The sequence below is a fragment of the Lissotriton helveticus genome, chromosome 5_1 (genome assembly GCF_964261635.1).
Source record: "Lissotriton helveticus chromosome 5_1, aLisHel1.1, whole genome shotgun sequence".
NCBI classification, from domain to species: Eukaryota; Metazoa; Chordata; class Amphibia; order Caudata; family Salamandridae; genus Lissotriton; species Lissotriton helveticus.
The window spans coordinates 650,828,852-650,855,604 of record NC_136065.1 but is presented as its reverse complement, the minus strand read 5'-3'; the positions used below and the strand labels follow the sequence as shown (position 1 = coordinate 650,855,604).

Below are 26,753 nucleotides of genomic sequence, written 5' to 3'. Positions count from 1 at the left end.
CTGGCCGCAAGAGAGACTGGTGTCAATCAATGAAGAATATGAAGTAATTGAATTATATTCAAACAACAGTGGAGGGGAGTCACGAGTCACCAGTAGCAAAAAGACCAGTCAGAAAGAGAACTTCAAATAGAAATTATGTGTCACCTGAATGGGTATACGTAGCAAGTGTCAGAGGAGAAATAAGAGTCAGAACCAGAGGTCTACAGTCAAATACATCAGTGCCAAAACATTTTTGAAAGTAAACCTGAAAGTGAAACAGCAGATGATGAAGAACCACCTTGAAAGATCTAAAAGCCTGTTAAACATAAAACTAAATTCATTCTCAGCCAAATCTAAAAGCTGAAAAGAATCTTTTGAGAGCATGAACTGAAATGAAGTCTTGAAAAAGAAAAAGGTTTTGTTTTGAATTTTGTTTTTAAAGAAATAAGAAGAAAAGTATATTTTTTAACCCCTTCACTGCGTTTGTCGGCCAACGGCAGTCACGAGCGCTACCTCCGTAGTGCTGTGAACGTCCGTTGACCGCCACGGCCCCGCCCACCCCGTTTAACCGCCACACCGCGGCGGAATTGCCGCCGCAGTTGAGTGGTTAAAGAAACTTTTTGTTTATTTTCTTTCTAATGCCCTATGCTAAATATTTTTTTCAGTCTTAAAAGAGCAAATGCTGTAAAACTATTAGTTTGATTGCCTTAACAATGATACTAATAATCCTAGTTGGTCTATAATTGTGTCTACGGAAAGGTTGGATTACATGATGAAGTAAGACATAACACACTGACACGCAGGCAAAGTTTAGTTAATGATTTTCAAGACAGTATTTCTGCTAAGATTTTGAGGGAATATATAGAATTAATGAATTTTAAAAACTGCTATGTATGTACTTTTCTTCCTTCTTCTGCAGGTGAAGGTACAACTTATTTATAGCTTCCTATTTTTATGGCCTTTTCTGTACTTCATTTGTTAGTATATTTAACAAAAATTGTTTTTTGTCTCCTTATCACATTTCAACGTCTTTGTTGGAGGATCTGCCTATCACTGAGGATTAAAGTGTTAAAAAGGGTCTTTAATATGGTACATTTTTTAAAACAATTGCTCAAATGTAGCATGGAATGAAAAATACTATTCGGTGGTATGTGTGTGGTTTAAGTAAATAAAAGCAAGAATTTGTTAAAGAACACAATGAGAGGATGATAAAGAGTGTAAGAGATAAAAGAAAGATGAGAGAACAAATGAAAGAATAAGAAGAATTTAGATTGTCGAATCTACATCCTAGGCGGTGAATGAAACATCACAGAAAGGATGAGATATGCATGGTACATAGTAAATCTTTGAAAATTGGATATGTGGGAGAAAGTGAGCGTGAATTAAGTTATGTTATAAACGGCGATTTTCTGATTGGTGAAGATCCGATTCTGTGAGGAACTTATGTGTGTGATAAGAATGTATTTCAATTCGCCACGTAATTGTGTTATATCATGTTATCTTGCTTTGGTGTTTCTCAGAGTCTATTATATGACTGGAAAGTAAAACGCAGTTAGTTTGATGAGAGTGAAACATGGATTTGGGCAGATAGTATTAGATGCTATTATTCCTCATATAAGTGTGGCTTTGAATGATGTGAAAATTAGAAGCAAGACTACACTCGAGCAGGAATGGAGCTCTAACTTAAATGAATTCTTGATTAATCACTATGAGAGCAATGGTAATGAAAAACCATTTAGGGCTAAATATCGTTCTTGCGAAGCAAGGCGGTGTTTGCAGGGTATTTTTTAATTGAAATCAACAACAAACAACAAGACATAAGGCACAAGGCAGAAGTACAATGATGGTGATCCTGAGTCCACGTGGGAGCAGCTCTGAACAATACAAAACATACAGTATAGTTAAAGGCAATTGCGAAGGGGGGGGGGGGGGCAGCAAGGAAACAATGCAATATATACAGTCAATACAAAACATTGGGAATGCCAATTAGGGGGACAAGGGGACATCAGAGGTAGAATCATGTGGGGGAGTACATATATTTCCACGATAAGCATTCCACTGCGACCAAATCCTGCTCCACTTTCTGGGTCTGCCCCGAGACAAATATACTGTCTTTTCCCTAAACATGCACCCGTCCATATTCTCCTTCCACGCCAGTACAGTGGGAGGTCTATGGGAGCCCCATAGCTGTGCAATATCCCTCTTAGCAATCATGTTACCGAGGGTCGCCCAGCAGATCTGAGAAGCATTATAATCATTAGGTTCCCACACATTCAAGAGACAGCGCCGGGCCTCGGGTAGAAGTGGAACCCCGTGACATTTTCCATAATCGCATGCACTTGGGACCAGAAACCAGCCACTTCGGGACATTCCCACAAAATGTGAAGGAAGGTGCCAATCACGCCGCAGCCACGCTTACACAGCCCATCCAAAGAATAGCCCATTCGAACCAGGCTCGGACCAGAGACATACACACGATGAAGGATCTTAAGTTGGATAAACCTAAGGCGGGCAGGAATGGCAACCTCTTTAGGCGAGGACAAAGCAGACTGCCAGTCCTCGTCGTCCAGTTCCAGTCCGTCGGCAATCCATAAAGCCCTGAGGTGCGCAAGGAAGTCAATTCTGGTGTTGATCAGTTTTTTATAAATCAGTGAAATTGTACTATCAGGGACGTAGCCGTCCAGGATACGGTCTTCGAGAGGCGAGGATTCGGGAATAGCAGTTCCCACGGCAAAGACTGACAGCAGAGCATGACGTACCTGAGCGTATCTAAAGAATTCCCTGTCTCCAAGCTCATATTCTGTCTTGAGCACCTCGAAGGTCTTTACATTTCTTTTAGTCCAGAGGTCACCTACCTTACTCAGACCAATCATGTCCTATTTATCAAAGCCTTTCGTCCGCCACAAATTGCCCAAACCTTCGGAAGCATACAATGGAGTCGCGCGCGTCAACCTGTCACACCATCCCAAGGCCGCATTCGCATCGTGCCACACTCTTACAGCGATTTTCGTGGGCCCGGTCAACGTCCTATGAAGCCCCTTGGAATATAGCGCTCTATTAAAATTCCCACCGGGCAAGAGGTGCTTGTCCATGGCGAAGGCCGGGGTAGGACAAGGAGCGTAAGTTGCGTGGTTAACAGCACTTAATTGAGAAGCCCAGTAATAGCGCTTGATTTCTGGGAGGGCAATGCCTCCATCGTACCACGGAAGCGTGAGCTTAGACAGAGCAATTCGCGCACGCCCGTCCCAGAGCAGCCACCTCTGCAGGTGCTCCACTTCACGAAAATAACCGGAGGGAATGGGGTCAAAATTTTTTGGGAGTGCATACAAAAATCTGGGCAGCGACATCATTTTGAAAAGAGCTGCGCGACCCAGTGGCGACAAAGGCAACTGCCACCATCGTGTAGCGTCAAGCTTGAGCCAATGAAGAGGGGGTAGCAAATTGCGTTCATAGCGAACTGCGGGATCCAAGGAAACATAAATCCCCAAGTATTTAAAGCCAGTGTCAGCAATTTGAATCGGGAATCTGCGAGGCAGTGGAGGAAGCTCACCAGACAGAACGTAGACGCAGGATTTAGTCCAGTTGATAATGAGACCCGAGTTTTTACCGAAGGAGGTCAGAACATCAAAAAGCACATTAAGGGATTTCCAGGGGGATGTAAGATATAAGAGGATGTCATCAGCATATAGCGAGATTCGGTCCTCGAAGTCGGGAGTCCACCTAATGCCTTTCATTGAGGGCTCCCAGCGGAGCCACTCCGCCAGCGGCTCCAAAGCAAGGGCAAAAAGCAACGGGGACTGTTGGCAACCCTGCCGGGTGCCACGCCCAAGTGTGAAGACACCGGAGACCTTACCGTTAACAACCACCTGGGCGAGGGGCTTTTCATAAAGAAGCTTCACCCAGGCGATGAATGTCGAACCAAACCCGAATTTGGAGAGAGCCGCCCAAAGGTAGGGCCATTCTATAGTGTCAAAAGCCATAGTGGCGTCCAAGGAGGCTAAAATGGCTGGGTCCGTAAGAGTCCAAGCTCTCGCGAGAACTCCGTGAAGTCTCCGAAGATTAAGGGCGGTATTCCAATGTGGAATGAAGCCGGATTGATCCGGGTGGATCAAGTCACTAATCACCGTAATCAACCGATTAGCTAGCAATTTTGCCAGTATTTTGGGTTCGGCATTCAGTAGCGAAATGGGCCGATACGAGGCGCAGCGATCGCGCGGCTTACCCTCCTTGTGGATTACAACGATAGTAGCTAGTCGCTGATCAACGGGGAGGGAACCAGAATCGAAAGCCTCAAGGAACATACTCCTCAAGTAGGGCACCATTTTGTCGGGTCGTAGCTTATATAGTTCTATGGGCAGACCATTAGGACCCATTGCCTTGCCAGAACGAAGTGAGCGTATGGCAACAGCGACTTCATCTATAGTAAAAGGTGCATCCAGTAAGTCTCTATCATCATCAGAAAGGCGAGGTAATGCTATGTCTCGCAACAACAATTGGGAATCCTCCTCGTCCTTGTCACTAACCGAGGCGTATACGGTTCGGAAATGGTCAACAAAGCACTCAACAATACCAGCTGGGACAGTAACACACTCACCATCCGGCCTTTTAATCACAGGGACGACACAATTCACTCTCTCTTTCTTGTCAAGCCAGGCAATCAGTTTACCAACCTTGTCGCCCAAGTCATATATCCTACCCTGTTGCTCTCTATTCATTGCTTTCGCTGCGTCAGTCACAAGGGCCCTATAATCAGCTTGTTTCAAACTGAGGGAATGCAATTTAGAACGAGTAACATCACCTTCAAGATCACTCTCAAGCACAGTTATTTCCGTTTCGATACGTACAAGTTCCTCACATTTAGCCTTCTTGGAAGCAGCAATTAAAGATAAAGAATGTCCACGAATGACAGTCTTGAAGGCCTCCCACAGTGAAACAGAGGAAGAAACAGATTCCTCATTTTCATCGAAGTAATGGTCAATGGATTTCAGCAGTGCAGAGCTGGTTTTAGGATTGCGAAGATACCAGGGATTTATAGGAGCCACTCTACCCTCGCCGCCCACCCCAGCCTCAACACAGAGCCACAGGGCAGAATGATCAGAAATGCCCCTGGGAAGCTGACGGATCTCTTTGATGGAGGGTAATTGTGCTGCTGGCATTAAGAAGTAATCTAACCTGGAAAGACTACCATGGGCCCCCCGAGTGAAAGGTATATTGTAGCTGCGTAGGGTGCATCAACCTCCAACTGTCTATAAGGCCAAAAGTTTCCAGCAGGTCAGCCAGCCACAATTGAGACCTAGCCAAATCCCTAGGAGGGTGGCGGTCCAAAGTGCCAGAGACCACGGAGTTAAAGTCTCCGCCCAGGATCAGAAGCCCCTCAGGAAGACCCAATAGGAGCCGCCAAAGGTCAGCAAAAGTCGGTCTGCAGGCCCGGAGGGACATACATTGTGAGTATGGAAAGCGTCCTACCCTCCCATCTACCGGTGAGCGCAGCATAGCACCCCCTGTCGTCGAGTATTACATCATCAATTTCAAAGGGGAGAGAGGACCGGATGAGGATACCCACTCCTCTGGAGCCGGAAGTGAATCCAGAGTGAGCGACAAGTCGGTATCCACGTCTATTCATAGCCTGGCAGGCGTTACCAATTAAATGCGTTTCTTGTAAAAGAAAAATATCGGGGGAATGACGTCTAAGGAACTGCAGCACAACCCCTCGTTTTATCCTGTCTCCCAAACCGCTGACATTCCAGGACAGCAGTCTCAACTCACTACCCCCCATCCCCGTGAAAGAAACAGAGCACACCCCTCACAGGACCCAATGATTGAAATGGACAAAAAACAATACGATGCCTTGTGAACAAAAAAATAAATACACAAACACCCCCCACCACCCCCCAACTTGAACCCGTTACAACGCCCCCCACCCTGCACCCCTGCGTACGACTCAAAAGCCACCCCAACTTGCAGTGTGCCTGTCGCCCAATCATAAAACAAAGAACCCAGGAGGAGGAGGAGTCCCCTTTCGCCCCGGCCACCCTCGGGCCGATCCAAAATAGAACAAAGGAACAATTATCCGCATTCAGCTGACAAACAGGCGGAAAGTTCAGACGTCGGGAACCATAATGTCACTCCTGCTCCGGCGAGCCACCGTCGGCGCCACCGGGGTGCTCAGTTCGATCATCTCTTTTTGGCAAGGAATCAAGCCAGTCACTGACACTGTCCGGACGATCAAAGAAAAACGTTCGTTCCTCATATTCGATCCGTAGTCTGGCTGGAAACAACATGGCGTACTTACGGTCCAAATCGCGCAGCCTTCGCTTCACTCCTCGAAACCCCATTCTCTGCCGCTGAACCTGTGGAGTAAAGTCGGGATAGAAGTTCGCCGTGGTGTTTTCAAATTTCACAGGGCCGCTCTCCCGAGAAGCCCGAAGGATAGTGTCCCTATCCCTAAAGTAGAAGAGTTTGGCAATAATGGGTCTCGGGGGGGCACCCGGTCTCAGCTTCCCGCCAGGGAATCGATAGGCCCGTTCAACAGCGGTTTGCAGGGTATTAAAGGTTAAGGAATGCTGCACCTTCATACCTGACAACAGCAGGGTTATTAAACCAGATATAAACAATGTTACTAACATCACATTAACTTCAAGCTTTAGAAGAGCATCTTGTGTGGGAGGTTTTAAGGTTCCTGGGTTAGTGAGATATGGAAGTGTTTAGCAAAGCTGCTGAATGGATTGATAATCTGGAAGGAGAACTTTGCGACGGATTTTAACTCTTGTCATTATTATAATGATTTGTGCAATTGTTCTGTGTCTTTTGTTAACATTTTTGGGATGTTGCTTAAAAATTGTAGAGGTAAGGGTGAAAGAAAACCATTAACAGGGAAAGGAAATAAGTGAAACAGAGAATGTTAAAATTCGTATTTATAACCAGATTAAGATGGTGGAGGCAGAGACATTTTAAGGCATGGGCAAAGTGGGCTGTGGCCCAGGGCCGCAGCCTTTCAGGGGGCCCCCTGTTAGAGCCAGCTCTGTTTGAATAATTCTCAAACAGATTGTTGTTTAAGATACTGTTTTCCTTTAATTTTAATGTGGGTTATGCGCGAGAGTCTATTACAGACATTTTACAGAGAAATGTGTTTATATTTCATGCAAAATCCATAAAAAAGTTTCTTTTAGATCAAAACTGGATTTCACATATGAGAAATGGGAGGGTATCACAGAGATTATTTGCAGTAATATTAGTGAGCTGCTGCTGTGTTACAATATTGAAAACACATGTAGCTATCCCTGAATATTACAATTTGGACTAGTATTCCTGGGCACTGTCAGTAACCTGGTCAAAGAGGGAAAGAAAGAGATGAAATTGGATCACAAATTCAAAACTGTTCTGAAAAGGGGCCCCCAAAATACGTTTGGCCAAGGGCCCACCAAATTCTTAAGATGTCCCTGGGAGGAGAATACCATAAAGAAGCAGAAAGTGATACAATGTTATATAATTTCCTGATTAATGAATTCTTATTAATTATTATAAGTGATTACAGAATAATCAGATGGGGATTTGAAAGATAATGTTATGGATTTATATTTTTTGGCATTATTAACAGTGAGAAAAATTCAATTTTAGACTTGACTCCATATGTATAGACTGATTTATTAGAACTGTTTTTGAAGCAAGTATTTTATGTGTAAAAGTGTGTTTTGTAAGTATATGACAACTTCGCAACATTTCTGTTCAAAACATAATCTTGATCAAGATGGATGTCATCTCTGTCACTCACTCGATGATTCCCCCCTGCACACATCCTCTCCTAACAAGCTCTGCAGCACAAAGTAAATCTGAAATGCATTAAAATATTTCCACTGTTATTCTTGTTCCGTTCATGATGAACATTCTCTAGTTCAGCTGTAACTTGTTACCATGTTTTCTGTTTCTTCACTGAAACCCATTCAGTCACATAAAACATTGTTGATGTATCTTGCTTTATTCGAACATTTCCGGATGGCACTACCATAGAGGGTACTGAATAATTATTCATGTGGTGCTTAGGTGTTAAGGCAATGTGTATTTTTCTTGTGCTCTGATATGCTGAAGAAATGATGCAACAGTTCTAATTTATTATGCAAGAGTTATGTATTAAGTACTCCTTTTTTGGGGGAGAACCAAAGAGTTTCCTATTCTATTAGGGATGCTGCATGATTCTTTTCTGATTTTGCTGCCCACTGAGACTTAAAATAATTTCACATTTTTACATATTCTGAATTTGATCACCTTCGTGGCATTGACTCTACCACTTATTTTTTTATTTTGTGATAAACCCCTTTAACTTTTCATTGATCTAGAACTCAGTTACTGGTTTGGCTCGCTCCATCTTAAGTTATTAATAAACTGTATTGTGCTTGATTCTGGTGTTTTGGGAAGTGCCATAATGCGTGATCATAATGCCTCATGAAATTGAGGGTACCACTGTCTCTTATCCAGTAAACTGTGAGAAATCGGATTGAGGTAAAATATGGAGTGTCTCAACTTTGGGGTACCCTCTTGCTCCCACAATAGCACAGGCATGTATGGCCAGAGGGAGCAACTGAGTAAAAGGACAAGAGGACGAAGGAGATAAGACCAGGCTCAGAAAAACATTTTGGAGTGCAGGACACAACTAAAATACTCGCTCCTAGGGATAGCTATGGTAAAGGCCTTCCTCCAAACAAAGACAGCAATAATCCCCTTTGATTTAAGTAATAACAAAAGAACCTAATGACATCTAAATTGTGGACAGACGTGCACATCCGATGGAGGATTAGTAAAACTGACTGGGAAGAAGATGCCTTATTTAATAAGAACAGACAAATAACAATACTACGAGTTGTCGATCTTATGCCTTTGAAAAACTGTGCAAGTTTAGAAAGATGACTACAATAGTTAAGAGATCAGAGGCTGCCGTAAGTCACCAAAACAGCTGCAACTCAAGTCACCAGGTTAAAGTTACTGGAGGTCACTTGTTCTAGAGAGGCAAGCCCATGGTGGACAAGGCCTGCAAAATGTCATTGACAATCCTATTTAGAAAAGTAAAACAACATTCTTAGAATTTTTGTGAGTGGTGATCTCTGGTGATCATTCCTGAACAAGAGAACAGGTCTAGTCAAACATGAAGAACAAGATATGCAAAAACAAAGACTATTGCTTTTACATTATTCATCGCAAATGACTTTGTAAACTCAAAAACCTCACGTACTATCTGCTGCAACCTAAGGTGCCCATAGGCCAACTACATATTTTAGGCTGCTCTGACCATAAATACTTGTAAAGAGCAAATAACTCATCAAGAATTTAAAAATCACAAAGTCAGTACGTCCACCTTAACCTCAACATGAAGGAGCTCTAGTGAAGGTAAAATGAAAGCTTAAACCTGCTCTCTTTGCTTTGATATGCACTCCTGCTAGACGAGGCACTTGCAGAACTAGCCAGGAATTAAAGCCATATCTGCAAAATGGCAAAGATGGGTCCCACTCAGTAGGGTTGTGATGTTTTTGATGAACAGACTCCTGCCTCCAACCAGAAGAGGCTAGACAAGCATTGGCAAGACCAATAGGTATCACCCATGCAAGAGCTATTGGCTTTTCCAATATGTTTTAGCTATATTGTACACCAATGTGACTGCTGTTCAGAAAGGTTAAAAGTTAGTGGGGTGAAGTAGAGTGGAGTGGCGTAAAGTGGAGTGAATTGTGGTGTTACAGAGTGTTGTGGGGGAGCAGAGTGTCGTAGAGTGGCGTTGAGCAGAGTGTAGGAGAGTGGTGTGGAACAGAGTGGAGTGGCGTAGAGGGTGTTACGTAGAGTGGAGTGTTGTACAGTAGACTAGAGTGGTGTAGAGGAGAGTATATTGTTGTGGAGTGGAGAGGCATATAGTGGAGTAATGTAGGAGAGTGGAATGACAGTCGAGTAGAGATTTGTAGAGTTAAGTGGTGTATAGAGTGTCAGAGTGGAGTGGTGTAGTTAGTAGTATAGTGCAGTAGCAGTGGCTTAGAGTAAAGTGATGCAGAGTAGAATTGAGTGACAGAGTGCAGTGATGTAGAGCTCAATGGTGTAGAGTGGAATAGTGTGCCCGGGCGTAGAGTATTGTGGCACAGAGTGCAGTGGTGCAGAGTAGTTGTCATAAAGTGCACTGGTTTTGAGTAAAGTAGCGTTGAGTGCATTGGCGTAGAGAGCAGTGGTTTAAAGTAGAGTGGCAGAGCGCAATGACAGAGTAGAGTGGTGCAGAGTGGCTTAGCGTAGAGTGCAATGGGGTAGAGTGCATTATTTCAGAGTGGTGTGATGTAGGGTAGAGTCTAGAACCATGTAGAGCAGTGGCATTAGAGTACAGTGGCGTGGAGTGGTGCAGTGGCATAGTGCAGTATTGTAGAGTAGATTGTTTTAGAGTAAAGTGAGGTGGTGTCTAGTGTAGAGGTACAGGATAGAGTGGAGTGGCATAAAGTTGTGCAGTAGAGTGCAGTGGCATGGAGTGGGGTGGTGCAGAAAGGTGTGGCCTAGACTAGAGTGGTGTAGAGTGCAGTGGTGAACAGTCCAGTGGTTAAGCGTGCAGTGGCGCATAGTAGAGTGTGGTAGTGTGAACAGGCATAGAGTAATTTTTTGCAGAGTAGAGAGGTGTGGAGTGAAGTGGCGCAGAGTGCAGTATCAGAACGCAGTGGGGCACAATAGAGTGGTGTTGGGTGCATCGGTGTAGAGTGGTGTAGAGTAGAGTGCAGTGGCGCAGAGTAGAGTGGCATAGAGTTCAGTTGCTGAGAGTGCAGAGTAGAGTGTTGTAGAGTGCATTGTTGCAGAATGCAGTGGCACTGAGTAGTGCAGGGTAAAGTGATGTAGAGTGTAATGGTGTAGAGTAGAGAGGTGTAGAGTGCAGTGGCATAGAGTAGTGTTGCAGAGTATAGTATAGTGGAGTACAGTGCAGTGATACAGAGTAGACAGGCAAAGAGTGCAGTGGCGTAGAGTGCAGCAGCATAGAATTGAGTGACGTGGAGCGATGCAGGGTAGATTGCAGTGGTGTATAGTGGAATGGCAGAGTGGATTGGTGCAGAGAGTAATAGAGTGAGGAAGAGTGAAGAGGCATAGAGTAGATTGTTTCAGAATCTAGTGCAGTAATGTAGAATGCAGTAGTGCAGACTAGACGATGGTGGTCTAGAGTGGATAGTCCTAGAGTGGAGCGATGCAGAGTAGAGTGGCGTAGTGTGTAGTTTAGTGGCATACAGTGCATTGACGAAGAGTGGTGCAGAGTAGAGTGCAGTGGCAGACAGTGTAGTGATGCAGAGTAGAGTGGCCTAGAGTGGAATGGTGCAGGGTAGAGTGCAGTGGCGTAGAGTAGAGGGGCATAGTTTGGTGGAGAGTAGAGTGGTGTAGAGAGCAGTGGGGTAGGTGATGGGGTGCATTGTAGAATAGAGTGGAATAGAGTACAGTGACTTAGAGTACAATGGCAAGGAGTGCAGTGGTGTAAAGTGTTGGAGGGTAGAGTATAGTGGTGTAGAGTAGATTGTCGCAGAGTGAAGTGGTGTATATGAGAGTTGCATAGAGTGCATTGGAGTGGAGTGGCATACATTGGTGCAGAATAGAGTGGCGTAGAGTGCAGTGGCGTAGAGTACAGTGGTGCAGTGCAGAATAGAGGGGCGTAGAGTGCAGTGATGTAGAGTACAATGTCATGGTGCAGTAGTGTAAAGGGTTGCACAGGAGAGTATAGTGCAGTGGTGTAGACTGGCATAGAGTGCATTGGTTTTATGTAAAGTGGTGTAGATTGCATTGGCGTAGAGTGCAGTGGAGCAGAGGAAAGTGCAGAGTACAGTGGAGTGGTGCACGGTAGAGTACAGTTGCATACAGTAGAGTAGCATAGAGTGCAGAGTAAATTAGAGTGGCATAGAGTGGAGTGGTACAGAGAATGCATTGGCGGAGAGTGCAGTGGCATAGATTCCAGTGTGGCTGAGTACAGCGGTGCAGATTGGAGTGGTGTAGAGTGCAGTGGTGAGGAGTACAACAGAGTGGAGTGGAGTGGTGTAAAGTGTTGCAGAGTAGAGTATAGTTGGGTGGAGTGGTGCACAGTAGACTGGTGTAGAGTGCAGTGGCAAACAGTGCATTGGTTTTGAGTAAAGGGGTGTAGAGTGCATTGGCGTAGAGTGCAGTGCCACAGAGTAAAGTGCAGTGGCGCAGAGTAGAGTGCAATGGCACAGAGTAGAGTGGCGTAGATTAGACTGTTTCAAAGTAGAGTGGAGTGGTGCATGGTTGAGTACAGTGGCGTGGAGTAGAGTGGCATAGAATGCAGTAGTGTATAGTGCAGTGGTGTAAAGTGTTGTAGAATATAGTGGCATTGAGTGCAGTGGCGTAGAGTAGGTAGGCTTAGAGTGCATTGGTTTAGAGTAAAGTGGTACAGTGTGACTCGGTGTAGAGTGCAGTGGTGCAGAGCAGAGTGCAGTGACGTGGAGTGGCATAGAGAAGATGTTTCATAGTAGAGTGGAGTGGATGCATGGTATAGTAGAGTGGCGTACAGTGCAGAGAAGATTAGAGTGGACTGGCATAGAGTGGAGTGGTACAGAGTAGAGTGCATTGCTGCAGAGCGGAGTAGTATGCAGTGCAGTGGCGAATAGTGCAGTGGTGCATAGTAGAATTGTGTGGGGTAGAGTGCATTGGCATAGAGTAGAGTGATGTAGAGTATAGAGGTGTCAAATGAAGTGTAGATTGGAGTGGTGCAGAATAGAGTTTACTGATGCAGTGTGGAGTGGCATAGTGTTGAGTGGTGCAGAGTAGACTGCAGTGGGGTAGAATGAAGTATGCCTGGTGTGGTAGCTCACTGCCATTCCAGACAACACATCTTCAATTGAAAGGACCATTACATGTGTTCAGGCATACAGTTTTAGTGAGAAAAGTATACAGTGCACAAACTAGAATGTGATGAAATGTCATCATCTAATGCATGAATTTATTTTGATCATATTAAAATATGTTTCCACCACTCTCCACAATTACCAAGAGAAATTCTTCATTTGAGCTTTTCAAATTCTGATATATTGTGAAATATCTCCACAGTTCAAATGAATTTAGTCGTGTGCCAGAAAAACAAACACAGCCAAACAACAGCCGTCCTCCAGCATACCCCAAGTAACCAGCATGATTGTCACATAAATCCTCGCACTTTGAAGTCACAGACAGAAAAGTGAACGCCAAGCTCCCTGGAAGACACAGCTTGACAGTTGACCTCTGCTCTGAAAGCACAGCAAATGTGACAAGCTGAGAACAAGATTTAAAGGTCTGTTTACAGAAATCCAAGACTGGTGGAAGAATATAGTAAATAAGGTTTGTGCAACGAAAGGGACGAACTCTAGCTGGATGGCCTAATGCAAATAGAGCCAGCATATAGAAAGCAAGAGTTACACACTACAAATCCAATGGTAAGCAATGGGCGGAATGCATTCCCAGGGAAGCTTTCCGAATGACCGCAAGATGTTGTTAGCAAACCATTAACGTGAAGTTGCGAACTTCCAAGTTCATTCCCTCCTGTGAACCAAAAGTCATCTATCTTGCTACAGCTAAGACAGCTTGACATTATCATTCTGAGGCATGTGTTCACATGGACTTCTCAGGTCCACTCCTCCATTGAATTCGTTCTTTCATTCCCAACTCAGTGGTGCTAAATTTATCAGCCTTGGAAGGATGAACAGACTAGTCTGCCACCTTAGGCTTCAAACCTGTAAGTGAAGGTTGTACATATCCTCTGTCACGTGTTTCCCTCGCTGAGTTATCTTGGGAAATGATAGTCGTAATAATACATTGTTTTCAATTAGCGCTTCATACTGCAGTTTTGTAAGCACTGTATGTTATTAAAGCAAATCGAAATAGGAAGAATCTGCCAATGTGCCCAGGGTTCATGGTTGGCAAATACCTACACATCACATAACAACCGGAAGCTACTTTTCAACTGGCCAATTTGCAAATGCTTTTGAAAGGGAACTCATGGGCTGTGGCCCAATCAATGTACAAGTGCTGCGCTGCACACCAGCTAGGTTTATGAATTCACCCAAGTGCCCATACGTACATTATAACAAAAGCAATCTTTTACAAATTAAAAGTGTAACCCATTCGTAAAAACAAAAGTCGGAATTGAATGGGAAAAAAAACCTGAACCCATTCTTCAGTTATTTACATTATACATTTTGAAGTGCATCATGGCGATTCAGGAGATGTACTTTCATATCAAAAGTTTTATTTTCCATTGGATCCACAGTCTAACGAGAGAATAAACCCCAAACCAGCTGCTAAATATGGTCTGGACGAACAGAATGAAAAGTACGCTCTATACTGAAACAGTGTAAATGTGTACCTCATCTATAAATTATCTCCATCATGAACTTGCAATTAAAGCGCTGTACAAAACAGGCAGCATCAAACCAAAAGACTTGGACTAAATCTACAACATTTTAATAAATATAAAGAGAAGATCCAGATTTAAAACAAATCATGGTCAGCACCTCAGATACGGTTAAAGACTGAGGAACAGGAGGATTTTGAGTTCTGTTTTGAAAGTTACTAGTCACAAGGACGGACAGAGATCTGGAGGGAGTTAGTTTTAGATTTTTGTGGTGCAAACTCAATGGAATTGCTTCATATACCTTTCTCTTGTAGTCTAGGAGACTCAAGAGAAACAAATGTAACGTTTCTAGATCCACGTTGGCCACCAGAGATGTTCAGTTTCACAATGAAGTGAGAGGGAGTGGAGCGTGAAGGGCTTTGTGAGTGACGCAGGCTGTTTTATACTGTGCTCGAGCACCTATGGAGAGACACTGAAATGATGTTAGGACTACTGTCATGTGGTTGAGTTTCTTACAACCCCAGACGAGCAGCACTGACCGGAGGTGGGCCTACATGGACTTTAAGGAGAGAATAGTCTTCAGAACTACCAACTTCTGATGCTGATCAGGAATTAGTTGTCTGGTGACCCATAGTAATTTGAGTTGATAGTGTGCACTATTGGCCATTGCAAAAAAAAGTGTTTTCTTGGGTCAATCTTAAACCCTCTTCCCAGCACTGTTTTCGCAGAAGGGCTTAGTACCATTTTCAGAGAACCATCTGCTTTGCCGGATCAGTTGCATGGTTATCTTTTGGTAGTTGGGCTTGGAAAATGGGGTGCGGGCGAGTGTGTTAACATGTCTATGTGTGCATAAGTGTACATAATGTCATAACAGTGCGAAGCAAAAACAAGTGGAGACCAAGATCAAACGGGATAGAACAAACTCAAGATGATGGGCGGAATGCTTGCAAGAAGTCTAACCACAGGCAGTCGGTCAGGGTAGCATTCCAAACCATCATTCTTTCGCTCAACACACCACCTCAGTTTGGAACCAGATATATGCAAATCATCCTTGACCCTGCTCCATACGAACAGTCCAGCCCAAGCAACCAGACCATGTCCTCCCTAAATCAAAGCACAAGCAAACCAAGACTGGCGTCGCCCTAAATAGGGGTCGTCAGTCATGTGTTGCTTGGTTCCAGTGGAACAATGAGCAGGGGAACCTAGGTCTGGGCATATCCTTGCCACTTAGGGCGGTACATCATATTCCGAGTGATTGCCAGTGGTTAGGCTTAAAGCAAGCATTCCTCCAATCACCTTTTGTGTGTTTGATCAAACAAGATAGCCCTGTGGTTCGAATTTGCTACCACTGTTTGTAATTATTACTATTGTTACCATTATTTTTTAGATTTGCATGGTGTGTATATGTGGTTGGACCTGGATGGCTTCCTGGCCTCCATTTATAAGGCCTTCTGCCAAACCCTGGCACCTCTCCTCGCCAAACTGTTCAATGTGATTGGTAAAGGTTAGTCCCCACAAGGCAGGTGTTCACACATAGTCCCCACATGGATGGTAACACGTGTATGTGTGTGAGTGAGTGAGAGAGAGTGTGAGTGAGGGAGAGAGAGTGTGAGTGAGGGAGAGAGAGTGTGAGTGAGGGAGAGTGTGTGTGAGTGAGGGAGAGTGTGTGTGAGTGAGGGAGAGAGTGAGGGAGAGACACACGCAAACTAAAGCAAAATTGTATACAAAATAGTTTCAACAAGTAAGAACTTTACAGACATAGTAAATCAAATGGTGCTTGAGTGGCCACCGTATCTTCTCCGATGGCCCAGCCAACAAGCAGAATTCTGTCAACGCTTATTTGGGCACGCCTCTAGATACAATGGCCACTCACTTCATTTCAGGACTCTTAGGCCAAGTCCAAAATGCTCTTTCTTGCAGCTGTCCGTCACAAACCCATTTTTTCTAGTCGCACTAAAGCAGTGGACACACTGAAACTAAGCTAAGACATGAAGGAAAGCACAGGTTTTGACAAACACACTAAGGTTGAAAACATACTGGTCACTGTGACCTGGAGATAAAAAAATATATAGAAAAAGTAGAACTATGAAGGATAACTTACTTCTGGTTCATACTGGCAATCCATTTCCAGGAAGTAAAGTGAAGAGGTAGATGAAATAAATCCCAGTCTTTAAATCCACAGTTTGACGTCACCGGTCCCCTGGGGAGAAAAAAAGGCTCAGTTGTGACAGCGATCCAGATCCATTCCTTCGTTGTCCAAGCACCCCTGCAGCTGTCGGGCTTGCAGCACCCCTTTGTGTGCGTCAGGAGGGTATGTGCAGACTGACAGCCTCTCTCGGACTCGGCCGCTGAGCTCAGGGGAAACCCCGACCTATCGGAGGTTTCCCTCAAGGAAAAAAAAACTCTAGGCTCTTCTGAGAGGAAAAGGCGAGGCCGAAATCCCACCAAAAGTCACGAAGAGGGGCAGAAGCCATGCGCAGGAAAGTTGGAGCAGCGCTGGAAAGTCCCTAAAACACCAGCTGTGTGCTGGAAATGACGTCAGAGCCACGTGACCTCCCTGGGCCAACCAATGAGTCCGTCGGAGAGGGGAGTACAGTTCATGCGAAATGTGGGTGTGTGGCTGCAGGGACAGACGGGGTAGTGCGCTACGCGAACCACTTGACACTCAGAGGAAGTGTCTTTCTTTCGTTGGTTACGCTCGTCACGCACACGTGCATCAAAAGAAGTGGGAGAGAGGGCAAGCAACAGTAAAATGGACGTAAAGAAGGAAGGCAAAAATAATGGAGAGAGCAAAAACAAAACAAACAGGAAGAATGTATCAGATTAAAAAATCAAAGGAAGTTAAGGAAAAAGGAGAAAATAAGGTGCAGAGTTCCACCCGCATGCTTTGGCAACAACTATAATGTCGTCAATGTTCAAGCTTAAAAAGTAACCTGCAAAACTAAAAGGCTTACTTTAAAATAGCACTTGGTAATTAAGAAGCTTGGTAAAAGTAAACGCGCATTTAAACTTGCATGCATATAACAACAAGATGTAGCCAGAGTAAGAACCATCTTGGCGGTCTGAAACCTAAACTGTGAGCATCAGCAGTACACGTAGGCCGCTAAGGAACATCTTGTTCTTCTCATTGCATCATGCATGCCTTTCTTGTGAAAGGGCAGAATAGAATGGCTTACACACCTCCAGTCTCAATGGGCGGTGTAGGTGGGGCACCCACTCTGGGATTTCCACTCGCTGCCAACTTCAGTACCCACATAGAAATCACTGCCGTCTCGCGCCCAGACGATGACAGAAGTGGCATGGTTTTGCCTTAAATCTCACAATTGTGAGGTGAAGAATCTTGAGCTCTCAGAGGGATTAAGGGCCTCGCTTGTTGAGAGTGTACCACAACAAATTAGCGCTGTTCCACCCCAGCTCACAGTGGCTAATTGGGTTACCATCCCTAATTTTGTATTCTCTGGATCTCCATGTGACACATGCTGGCTCTAGGAAAGAAAATGTAACAAGCACTGGCGAAGCCAATAGGTCGCGCCTACTGAAGAGCTATTGGCTTTGTCAACTTTTTTAGCCATGTTGTACAGCAGTGCAGCTGCTCTGCAGCATGAATTAAAGTTAGAAACAAAAAAGCGTTATGACACGGCCTGCACTGACCATAAGAGGCAGTGATCAGTTTTCTTAGTATGGAATTATTTTCTGCCTTCACAAAAAAACACGCATTGGCATAGCCAATAGGTCTTGCATTCGGGACCTTATAAGTGTTTAGCCATGCAACAGTTGGTGTTGTTGCACCACGGATATTCTGCTCCATAACTAAATACCTATAGGGTCCAAAAAGCGAGACCTATTTGCTATGCCAATGCTTGTTTGTTTTCTGATGCTGTTTTGTTTAAGTTGCCAGATCTACAATAGCTGGACATGGTTTTTGTTAACAGTTACAGTTCGTTGCATCAAATGAACTTGTTTTCATTGCTCTGAATGTTGTTTCCATTCTGGTTGTAGGAAGCAATCATTCCCGGGGGAGTGGGGGCTGCCTAGCTGTGCGCATATGCCAAACTTTGTAAATGAGAAAAAGCCTGGTGCAGGCGCAATTTACAAGTGTAGAGTGAGTGAGCCCCAGGCAGCATGACTCACTCACACAGGAGTTCATGCACTGCATCTGCATACTCAGCATGGTTTAAGGAAACTCGACCCACTCCCTCCCACCCAGGCATCAAACACATATTTACTAAGAAACTCTGAGAAGAGCCTGCCTGCTGCATTGACGGCTGGTGGTAGGTGTGCCTGGTGAAAGCTGCACTGACGGTTGGTGGTGTGTGTGCCTGGTGAAAGCGTGCACTGATGGCTGGTTGTGTGTGTGCCCGGTGAAAGCGTGCACTGACGGCTGGTGGTGTGTGTGCCCGGTGGAAGCGTGCACTCACGGCTGGTGGTGTGTGTGCCCGGTGAAAGTGTACACTGACGGCTGGTGGTGTGTGTGCCTGGTGGAAGTGTGCACTGACGGCTGGTGGTGTGTGTGCCTGGTGGAAGCGTGTACGGGCGGCTGGTGGTGCGTGTGCCTGCTGAAACCGTGCACCGATGGCTGGTGGTGTGTGTGTGCCTGGTGGAAGCGTGCACTGACGGCTGGTGGTGTGTGTGTGCCCGGTGGAAGCGTGCACTGACGGCTGGTGGTGTGTGTGTGCCCGGTGAAAGCGTGCACTCACGGCTGGTGGTGTGTGCCTGGTGGAAGCATGCACCGACGACTGATAGTGTGTGACGGCTGGTAGTGTGTGTGCCTGGTGAAAGTGTGCACTGATGGCTGGCGGTGTGTGTGCCTGGTGGAAGCGTGCACTGACAGCTGGTGGTGTGTGCCTGGTGGAAGCGTGCACTGACGGCTGGTAGTGTGTGATGGCTGGTGATGTGTGTGCCCGGTGGAAGGGTGCACTGACGGCTGGTGGTGTGTGCCTGGTGGAAGCGTGCACTGAGGGATGGTGGTGTTTGTGCCTGGTGGAAGCGTGCACTGATGGCTGGTGGTGTGTGTGCCTGGTGGAAGCGTGCACTGACGGCTGGTGGAAGGGTGCACTGACGGCTGGTGGTGCTGGTGGTGTGTGTGCCTGGTGGAAGCATGCACTGACAGCTGGTGGTGCGTGTGCCTGGTGAAAGCGTGCACTGACGGCTGGTGGTGTGTGTGCCCAGTGAAAGCGTGCGGCGACGGCTTGAAGTGTGTGTGTGCCTGGGGGAAGCATGCACCAACAGCTGATAGTGTGTGACGGCTGGTGGTGTATGTGCCTGGTGAAAGTGTGCACTGATGGCTGGTGGTGTGTGTGCCTGGTGGAAGCGTGCTCTGACGGCTGGTGGTATGTTTGCCTGGTGGAAGCGTGCACTGACCGCTGGTGGTGTGTGTGTGTGTGCCCGTGAAAGCGTGAACTGAGGGCTGGTGGTGTGTGAGCCTGGTGGAAGCGTGCACTGACATCTGGTGGTGTGTGTGCCCGGTGAAAGCGTGCACTCACGGCTGGTGGTGTGTGTGCCTGGTGGAAGCGTGCACTGACGGCTGGTGGTGCGTGTGCCTGGTGAAACCGTGCACCGATGGCTGGTGGTGTGTGTGTGCCTGGTGGAAGCGTGCACTGATGGCTGGTGGTATGTGTGCCTGGTGGAAGCGTGCACTGACGGCTGGTGGTGTGTGTGTGCCCGGTGAAAGCGTGCACTGATGGCTGGTGGTGTGTGTGCCCAGTGAAACCGTGCAGCGACGGCTTGTGGTGTGTGTGTGTCCCTGGTGAAAGCTTGTACTGACGGCTGGTGGTGTGTGCCTGGTGGAAGCATGCACCGACGACTGATAGTGTGTGACGGCTGGTAGTGTGTGTGCCTTGTGAAAGTGTGCACTGATGGCTGGTGGTGTGTGTGCCTGGTGGAAGCGTGCACTGACAGCTGGTGGTGTGTGCCTGGTGGAAGCGTGCACTGACGGCTGGTAGTGTGTGATGGCTGGTGATGTGTGTGCCCGGTGGAAGGGTGCACTGACGGCTGGTGGTGTGTGCCTGGTGGAAGCGTGCACTGAGGGATGGTGGTGTGTGTGCCTGGTGGAAGCGTGCACTGACGGCTGGTGGTGTGTGTGCCTGGTGGAAGCGTGCACGGACGGCTGGTGGCGTGTGTGCCTGGTGGAAGGGTGCACTGACGGCTGGTGGTGCTGGTGGTGTGTGTGCCTGGTGGAAGCGTGCACTGACAGCTGGTGGTGTGTGTGCCTGGTGAAAGCATGCACTGACGTCTGGTGGTGTGTGTGCCCAGTGAAAGCGTGCGGGGACGGCTTGTGGTGTGTGTGTGCCTGGTGAAAGCGTGCACTGACGGCTGGTGGTGTGTGCCTGGGAGAAGCATGCACCGACAGCTGATAGTGTGTGACGGCTGGTAGTGTGTGTGCCTGGTGAAAGTGTGCACTGATGGCTGGTGGTGTGTGTGCCTGGTGGAAGCGGGCACTGACGGCTGGTGGTATGTTTGCCGGGTGGAAGCGTGCACTGACCGCTGGTGGTGCGTGTGTGCCCGTGAAAGCGTGAACTGACGGCTGGTGGTGTGTGTGCCTGGTGGAAGCGTGCACTGACAGCTGGTGGTGTGTGTGCCCAGTGAAAGCGTGCACCGACGGCTGGTGGTGTGTGTGTGCCTGGTGAAAGCGTGCACTGACGGCTGGTGGTGTGTGCCTGGTGGAAGCATGCACCGGCGGCTGGTAGTGTGTGATGGCTGGTAGTGTGTGTGCCTGGTGAAAGTGTGCACTGACGGCTGGTGGTGTGTGTGCCTGGTGGAAGCGTGCACTGACGGCTGGTGGTGTAAGTGCACTGACGGCTGTGGTGTGTGTGCCAGGTGAAAGCGTGCACTGATGGCTGGTGGTGTGTATGCCCGGTGGAAGCGTGCACTGACGACTGGTGGTGTGTGTGCCTGGTGAAAGCGTGAACTGACGGCTGATGGTGTGTGTGCCTGTTGGAAGCATGAGCATTCACAGTGATAGAAGACACAAATGAAACTGAGGAAGAGGAGGGGGAGAAGGGAGGGGGAGTGGAGCAGAGGAGCATGACTCACAGCTAGAATACAAAAATGAAGCTGAAGGCTGAGTGCTGAAAGCAAAAGAAACAAGTCACGAAAGTGAAAGTTAAAGTGATCGGACGGAGGTAGAGGGGAAAGCAACTTAATGACCCGTGACGGAGGAGACAGATGGCGGCTGCTCGTGTGCACAAGCACATGCACTCAAGCTTCAGGCCAGCAAAACTCTGGTAGGTAGCACTTTTTTTTACCCTTTATTAAAAGTCGAGCAAGCAGCGCATGCGCTGCTCTAGGCTCGGCCTAAAAACGGTTTAATGGTATTACCTCCGAGCTAAAGGTCTCCGATTTAGCAACATATTAAGACAGCACCAAAAAGGTAATGCAGAGCAGGGAGAGAAGTGCTGTTTGCATCGTCGTAGCATCGTGACACCTGTTTGTGACTTTTTGTTTCTTTTTTTCTTGGGGACTTGAGGCAACAAGCAATGAAGAAGTAATGTATAGACAGGAAAAGTAACAACAGAGAAGATGTGGACCGGACATGCAACGACGCGGAAGTGCATGGGGCAGGGGAAGCAAAAGTGCTAGAGGGTTAGGGGAACGAATGGGGTGCCAGGAAAAGGAAACAAGCATTTGCAATGCAATAGGTCTCGAATTAGGAAAGTGTGAGCTATTGGTATTGTAAATGACAATTTTTAAAAATATGTGTTGGCTTTAAAAATATATAAATTAATAGCATTGTTATTCACAAAGCCAATAGCTTACACTTTCCTAATGCGAGTCCTCTTGGCTATGGCAATGCTTGTTGGCAGCAAGCAAGGACAGTGCTGTTGTGGTGCTGAGTGATGCTGTTGTGGTGCTGAGTGATGCTGTTGTGGTTGGGCTGAGTGATGTGGTGGTGTATTAGAGTGATGCGGTGGTGTGCCACAGTGATGCGGTGGTGTCCCAGAGTGATGTGGTGGTGTCCCAGAGTGATGTGGTGGTGTCCCAGAGTGATGTGGTGGTGTCCCAGAGTGATGTGGTGGTGCCCCTGAGTGATGCCCCATAGTGATGTGGTGGTGTTCCGTGAGCGATGTGGTGGTGTTCCATGAGTGATGTGGTGGTGTTCCGTGAGTGATGTGGTGGTGTTCCGTGAGTGATGTGGTGGTGTTCCGTGAGTGATGTGGTGGTGTTCCGTGAGTGATGTGGTGGTGTTCGGTAAGTGATGTGGTGGTGTTCCGTGAGTGATGTGGTGGTGTTCCGTGAGTGATGTGGTGGTGTTCCGTGAGTGATGTGGTGGTGTTCCGTGAGTGATGTGGTGGTGTCCCTGAGTGATGTGGTGGTGCCCCTGATTGATGCCCCTGAGTGATGCGGTGGTGCCCCTGAGTGATGTGGCGGTGTCCCTGAGTGATGTGGTGGTGTCCCAAAGTGATGTGGTGGTGTCCCAGAGTGATGTGGTGGTGTCCCTGAGTGATGTGGTGGTGCCCCTGATTGATGCCCCTGAGTGATGCGGTGGTGCCCCTGAGTGATGTGGCGGTGTCCCTGAGTGATGTGGTGGTGTCCCAAAGTGATGTGGTGGTGTCCCAGAGTGATGTGGTGGTGTCCCAGAGTGATGTGGTGGTGTCCCAGAGTGATGTGGTGGTGTCCCGGAGTGATGAGGTGGTGTCCCAGAGTGATGAGGTGGTGTCCCAGAGTGATGAGGTGATGTCCCAGAGTGATGTGGTGGTGTCCCAGAGTGATGTGGTGGTGTCCCAGAGTGATGTGGTGGTGTCCCAGAGTGATGTGGTGGTGTCCCAGAGTGATGTGGTGGTGTCCCAGAGTGATGTGGGTGTGTCCCAGAGTGATGTGGTGGTGTCCCAGAGTGATGTGGTGGTGCCCCAGAGTGATGTGGTGGTGTTTCGTGAGTGATGTGGTGGTGTTCCGTGAGTGATGTGGTGGTGTTCCGTGAGTGATGTGGTGGTGTTCCGTGAGTGATGTGGTGGTGTTCCGTGAGTGATGTGGTGGTGTTCCGTGAGTGATGTGGTGGTGTTCCGTGAGTGATGTGGTGGTGTTCCGTGAGTGATGTGGTGGTGTTCCGTGAGTGATGTGGTGGTGTTCCGTGAGTGATGGGGTGGTGTCCCTGAGTGATGGGGTGGTGCCCCTGAGTTATGTGGCGGTGTCCCTGAGTGATGTGGGGGGGTCCCAGAGTGATGTGGTGGTGTCCCAGAGTGATGTGGTGGAGTCCCAGAGTGATGTGGTGGTGCCCCTGTGTGATGCCCCAGAGTGATGTGGTGGTGTTCGGTGAGTGATGTGGTGGTGTTCGGTGAGTGATGTGGTGGTGTTCCGTGAGTGATGTGGTGGTGTTCCGTGAGTGATGTGGTGGTGTTCCGTGAGTGATGTGGTGGTGTTCCGTGAGTGATGTGGTGGTGTTCGGTGAGTGATGTGGTGGTGTTCCGTGAGTGATGTGGTGGTGTTCCGTGAGTGATGTGGTGGTGTCCCTGAGTAATGTGGTGGTGCCCCTGATTGATGCCCCTGAGTGATGCGGTGGTGCCCCTGAGTGATGTGGCGGTGTCCCAGAGTGATGTGGTAGTGTCCCAGAGTAATGTGGTGGTGTCCCAGAGTGATGTGGTGGTGTCCCAGAGTGATGTGGTGGTGTCCCAGAGTGATGTGGTGGTGTCCCAGAGGGATGTGGTGGTGTCCCAGAGGGATGTGGTGGTGTCCCAGAGGGATGTGGTGGTGTCCCAGAGGGATGTGGTGGTGTCCCAGAGGGATGTGGTGGTGTCCCAGAGGGATGTGGTGGTGTCCCAGAGGGATGTGGTGGTGTCCCAGAGTGATGTGGCGGTGTCCCAGAGTGATGTGGTGTCCCAGAGTGATGTGGTGTCCCAGAGTGATGTGGTGGTGTCCCAGAGTGATGTGGTGGTGTCCCAGAGTGATGTGGTGGTGTCCCAGAGTGATGTGGTGGTGTCCCAGAGTGATGTGGTGGTGTCCCAGAGTGATGTGGTGGTGCCCCTGTGTGATGCCCCAGAGTGATGTGGTGGTGTTCCGTGAGTGATGTGGTGGTGTTCCGTGAGTGATGTGGTGGTGTTCCGTGAGTGATGTGGTGGTGTCCCGTGAGTGATGTGGTGGTGTCCCTGAGTGATGTGGTGGTGTCCCTGAGTGATGTGGTGGTGCCCCTGATTGATGCCCCTGAGTGATGCGGTGGTGCCCCTGAGTGATGTGGCGGTGTCCCTGAGTGATGTGGTGGTGTCCCAAAGTGATGTGGGGTTGTCCCAGAGTGATGTGGTGGTGTCCCTGAGTGATGTGGTGGTGCCCCTGATTGATGCCCCTGAGTGATGCGGTGGTGCCCCTGAGTGATGTGGCGGTGTCCCTGAGTGATGTGGTGGTGTCCCAAAGTGATGTGGTGGTGTCCCAGAGTGATGTGGTGGTGTCCCAGAGTGATGTGGTGGTGTCCCAGAGTGATGTGGTGGTGTCCCAGAGTGATGTGGTGGTGTCCCAGAGTGATGTGGGTGTGTCCCAGAGTGATGTGGTGGTGTCCCAGAGTGATGTGGTGGTGCCCCAGAGTGATGTGGTGGTGTTTCGTGAGTGATGTGGTGGTGTTCCGTGAGTGATGTGGTGGTGTTCCGTGAGTGATGTGGTGGTGTTCCGTGAGTGATGTGGTGGTGTTCCGTGAGTGATGTGGTGGTGTTCCGTGAGTGATGTGGTGGTGTTCCGTGAGTGATGTGGTGGTGTTCCGTGAGTGATGTGGTGGTGTTCCGTGAGTGATGGGGTGGTGTCCCTGAGTGATGGGGTGGTGCCCCTGAGTTATGTGGCGGTGTCCCTGAGTGATGTGGGGGGGTCCCAGAGTGATGTGGTGGTGTCCCAGAGTGATGTGGTGGAGTCCCAGAGTGATGTGGTGGTGCCCCTGTGTGATGCCCCAGAGTGATGTGGTGGTGTTCGGTGAGTGATGTGGTGGTGTTCCGTGAGTGATGTGGTGGTGTTCCGTGAGTGATGTGGTGGTGTTCGGTGAGTGATGTGGTGGTGTTCCGTGAGTGATGTGGTGGTGTTCGGTGAGTGATGTGGTGGTGTTCCGTGAGTGATGTGGTGGTGTTCCGTGAGTGATGTGGTGGTGTCCCTGAGTAATGTGGTGGTGCCCCTGATTGATGCCCCTGAGTGATGCGGTGGTGCCCCTGAGTGATGTGGCGGTGTCCCAGAGTGATGTGGTAGTGTCCCAGAGTAATGTGGTGGTGTCCCAGAGTGATGTGGTGGTGTCCCAGAGTGATGTGGTGGTGTCCCAGAGGGATGTGGTGGTGTCCCAGAGGGATGTGGTGGTGTCCCAGAGGGATGTGGTGGTGTCCCAGAGGGATGTGGTGGTGTCCCAGAGTGATGTGGCAGTGTCCCAGAGTGATGTGGCGGTGTCCCAGAGTGATGTGGCGGTATCCCAGAGTGATGTGGTGGTGTCCCAGAGTGATGTGGTGGTGTCCCAGAGTGATGTGGTGGTGTCCCAGAGTGATGTGGTGGTGTCCCAGAGTGATGTGGTGGTGTCCCAGAGTGATGTGGTGGTGCCCCTGTGTGATGCCCCAGAGTGATGTGGTGGTGTTCCGTGAGTGATGTGGTGGTGTTCCGTGAGTGATGTGGGGGTGTTCCGTGAGTGATGTGGTGGTGTTACGTGAGTGATGTGGTGGTGTTACGTGAGTGATGTGGTGGTGTCCCTGGAGTGATGTGGTGGTGCCCCTGAGTGATGCCCCTGAGTGATGCGGTGGTGCCCCTGAGTGATGCGGTGGTGTCCCAGAGTGATGCGGTGGTGTCCCAGAGTGATGCGGTGGTGTCCCAGAGTGATGCGGTGGTGTCCCAGAGTGATGCGGTGGTGTCCCAGAGTGATGCGGTGGTGTCCCAGAGTGATGCGGTGATGTCCCAGAGTGATGCGGTGATGTCCCAGAGTGATGCGGTGGTGTCCCAGAGTGATGTGGTGGTGTCCCAGAGTGATGTGGTGGTGTCCCAGAGTGATGTGGTGGTGTCCCAGAGTGATGTGGTGGTGTCCCAGAGTGATGTGGTGGTGCCCCTGTGTGATGCCCCAGAGTCATGTGGTGGTGTTCCGTGAGTGATGTGGTGGTGTTCCGTGAGTGATGTGGTGGTGTTCCGTGAGTGATGTGGTGGTGCTCCATGAGTGATGTGGTGGTGCTCCGTGAGTGATGTGGTGGTGCTCCGTTAGTGATGTGGTTGTATCTTGAGTGATGTGGTGGTGCACCTGAGTGATGCCCCTGAGTGATGCGGTGGTGCCCCTGAGTGATGCGGTGGTGCCCCTGAGTGATGTGTTGGTGTCCCAGAGTGATGTGTTGGTGTCCCAGAGTGATGTGGTGGTGTCCCAGAGTGATGTGGTGGTGTCCCAGAGTGATGTGGTGGTGTCCCAGAGTGATGTGGTGGTGTCCCAGAGTGATGTGGTGGTGTCCCAGAGTGATGTGGTGGTGTCCCAGAGTGATGTGGTGGTGTCCCAGAGTGATATTGTGGTGTCCTAGAGTGATAT

At 48.4% G+C, this 26,753-nt stretch overlaps 1 protein-coding gene across 2 annotated transcripts in view; it reads right to left on the bottom strand.

Annotated features, from left to right (window-relative positions):
- NFKB2 (nuclear factor kappa B subunit 2) overlaps positions 1–26,753 on the bottom strand; it is a 192,656-nt gene that overhangs the window by 125,843 nt on the left and 40,060 nt on the right. Inside the window, exon 3 of one of the 2 annotated variants that reach the window (XM_078643046.1) lies at positions 16,407–16,505. In XM_078643046.1, the coding sequence (XP_078499172.1) occupies positions 16,407–16,430 (24 nt within the window). In that variant the 5' untranslated portion in view covers positions 16,431–16,505. Of the gene's footprint in view, positions 1–16,406; positions 16,864–26,753 lie in introns of those variants that run through there. The other variant, XM_078643047.1, reaches the window with a different exon arrangement.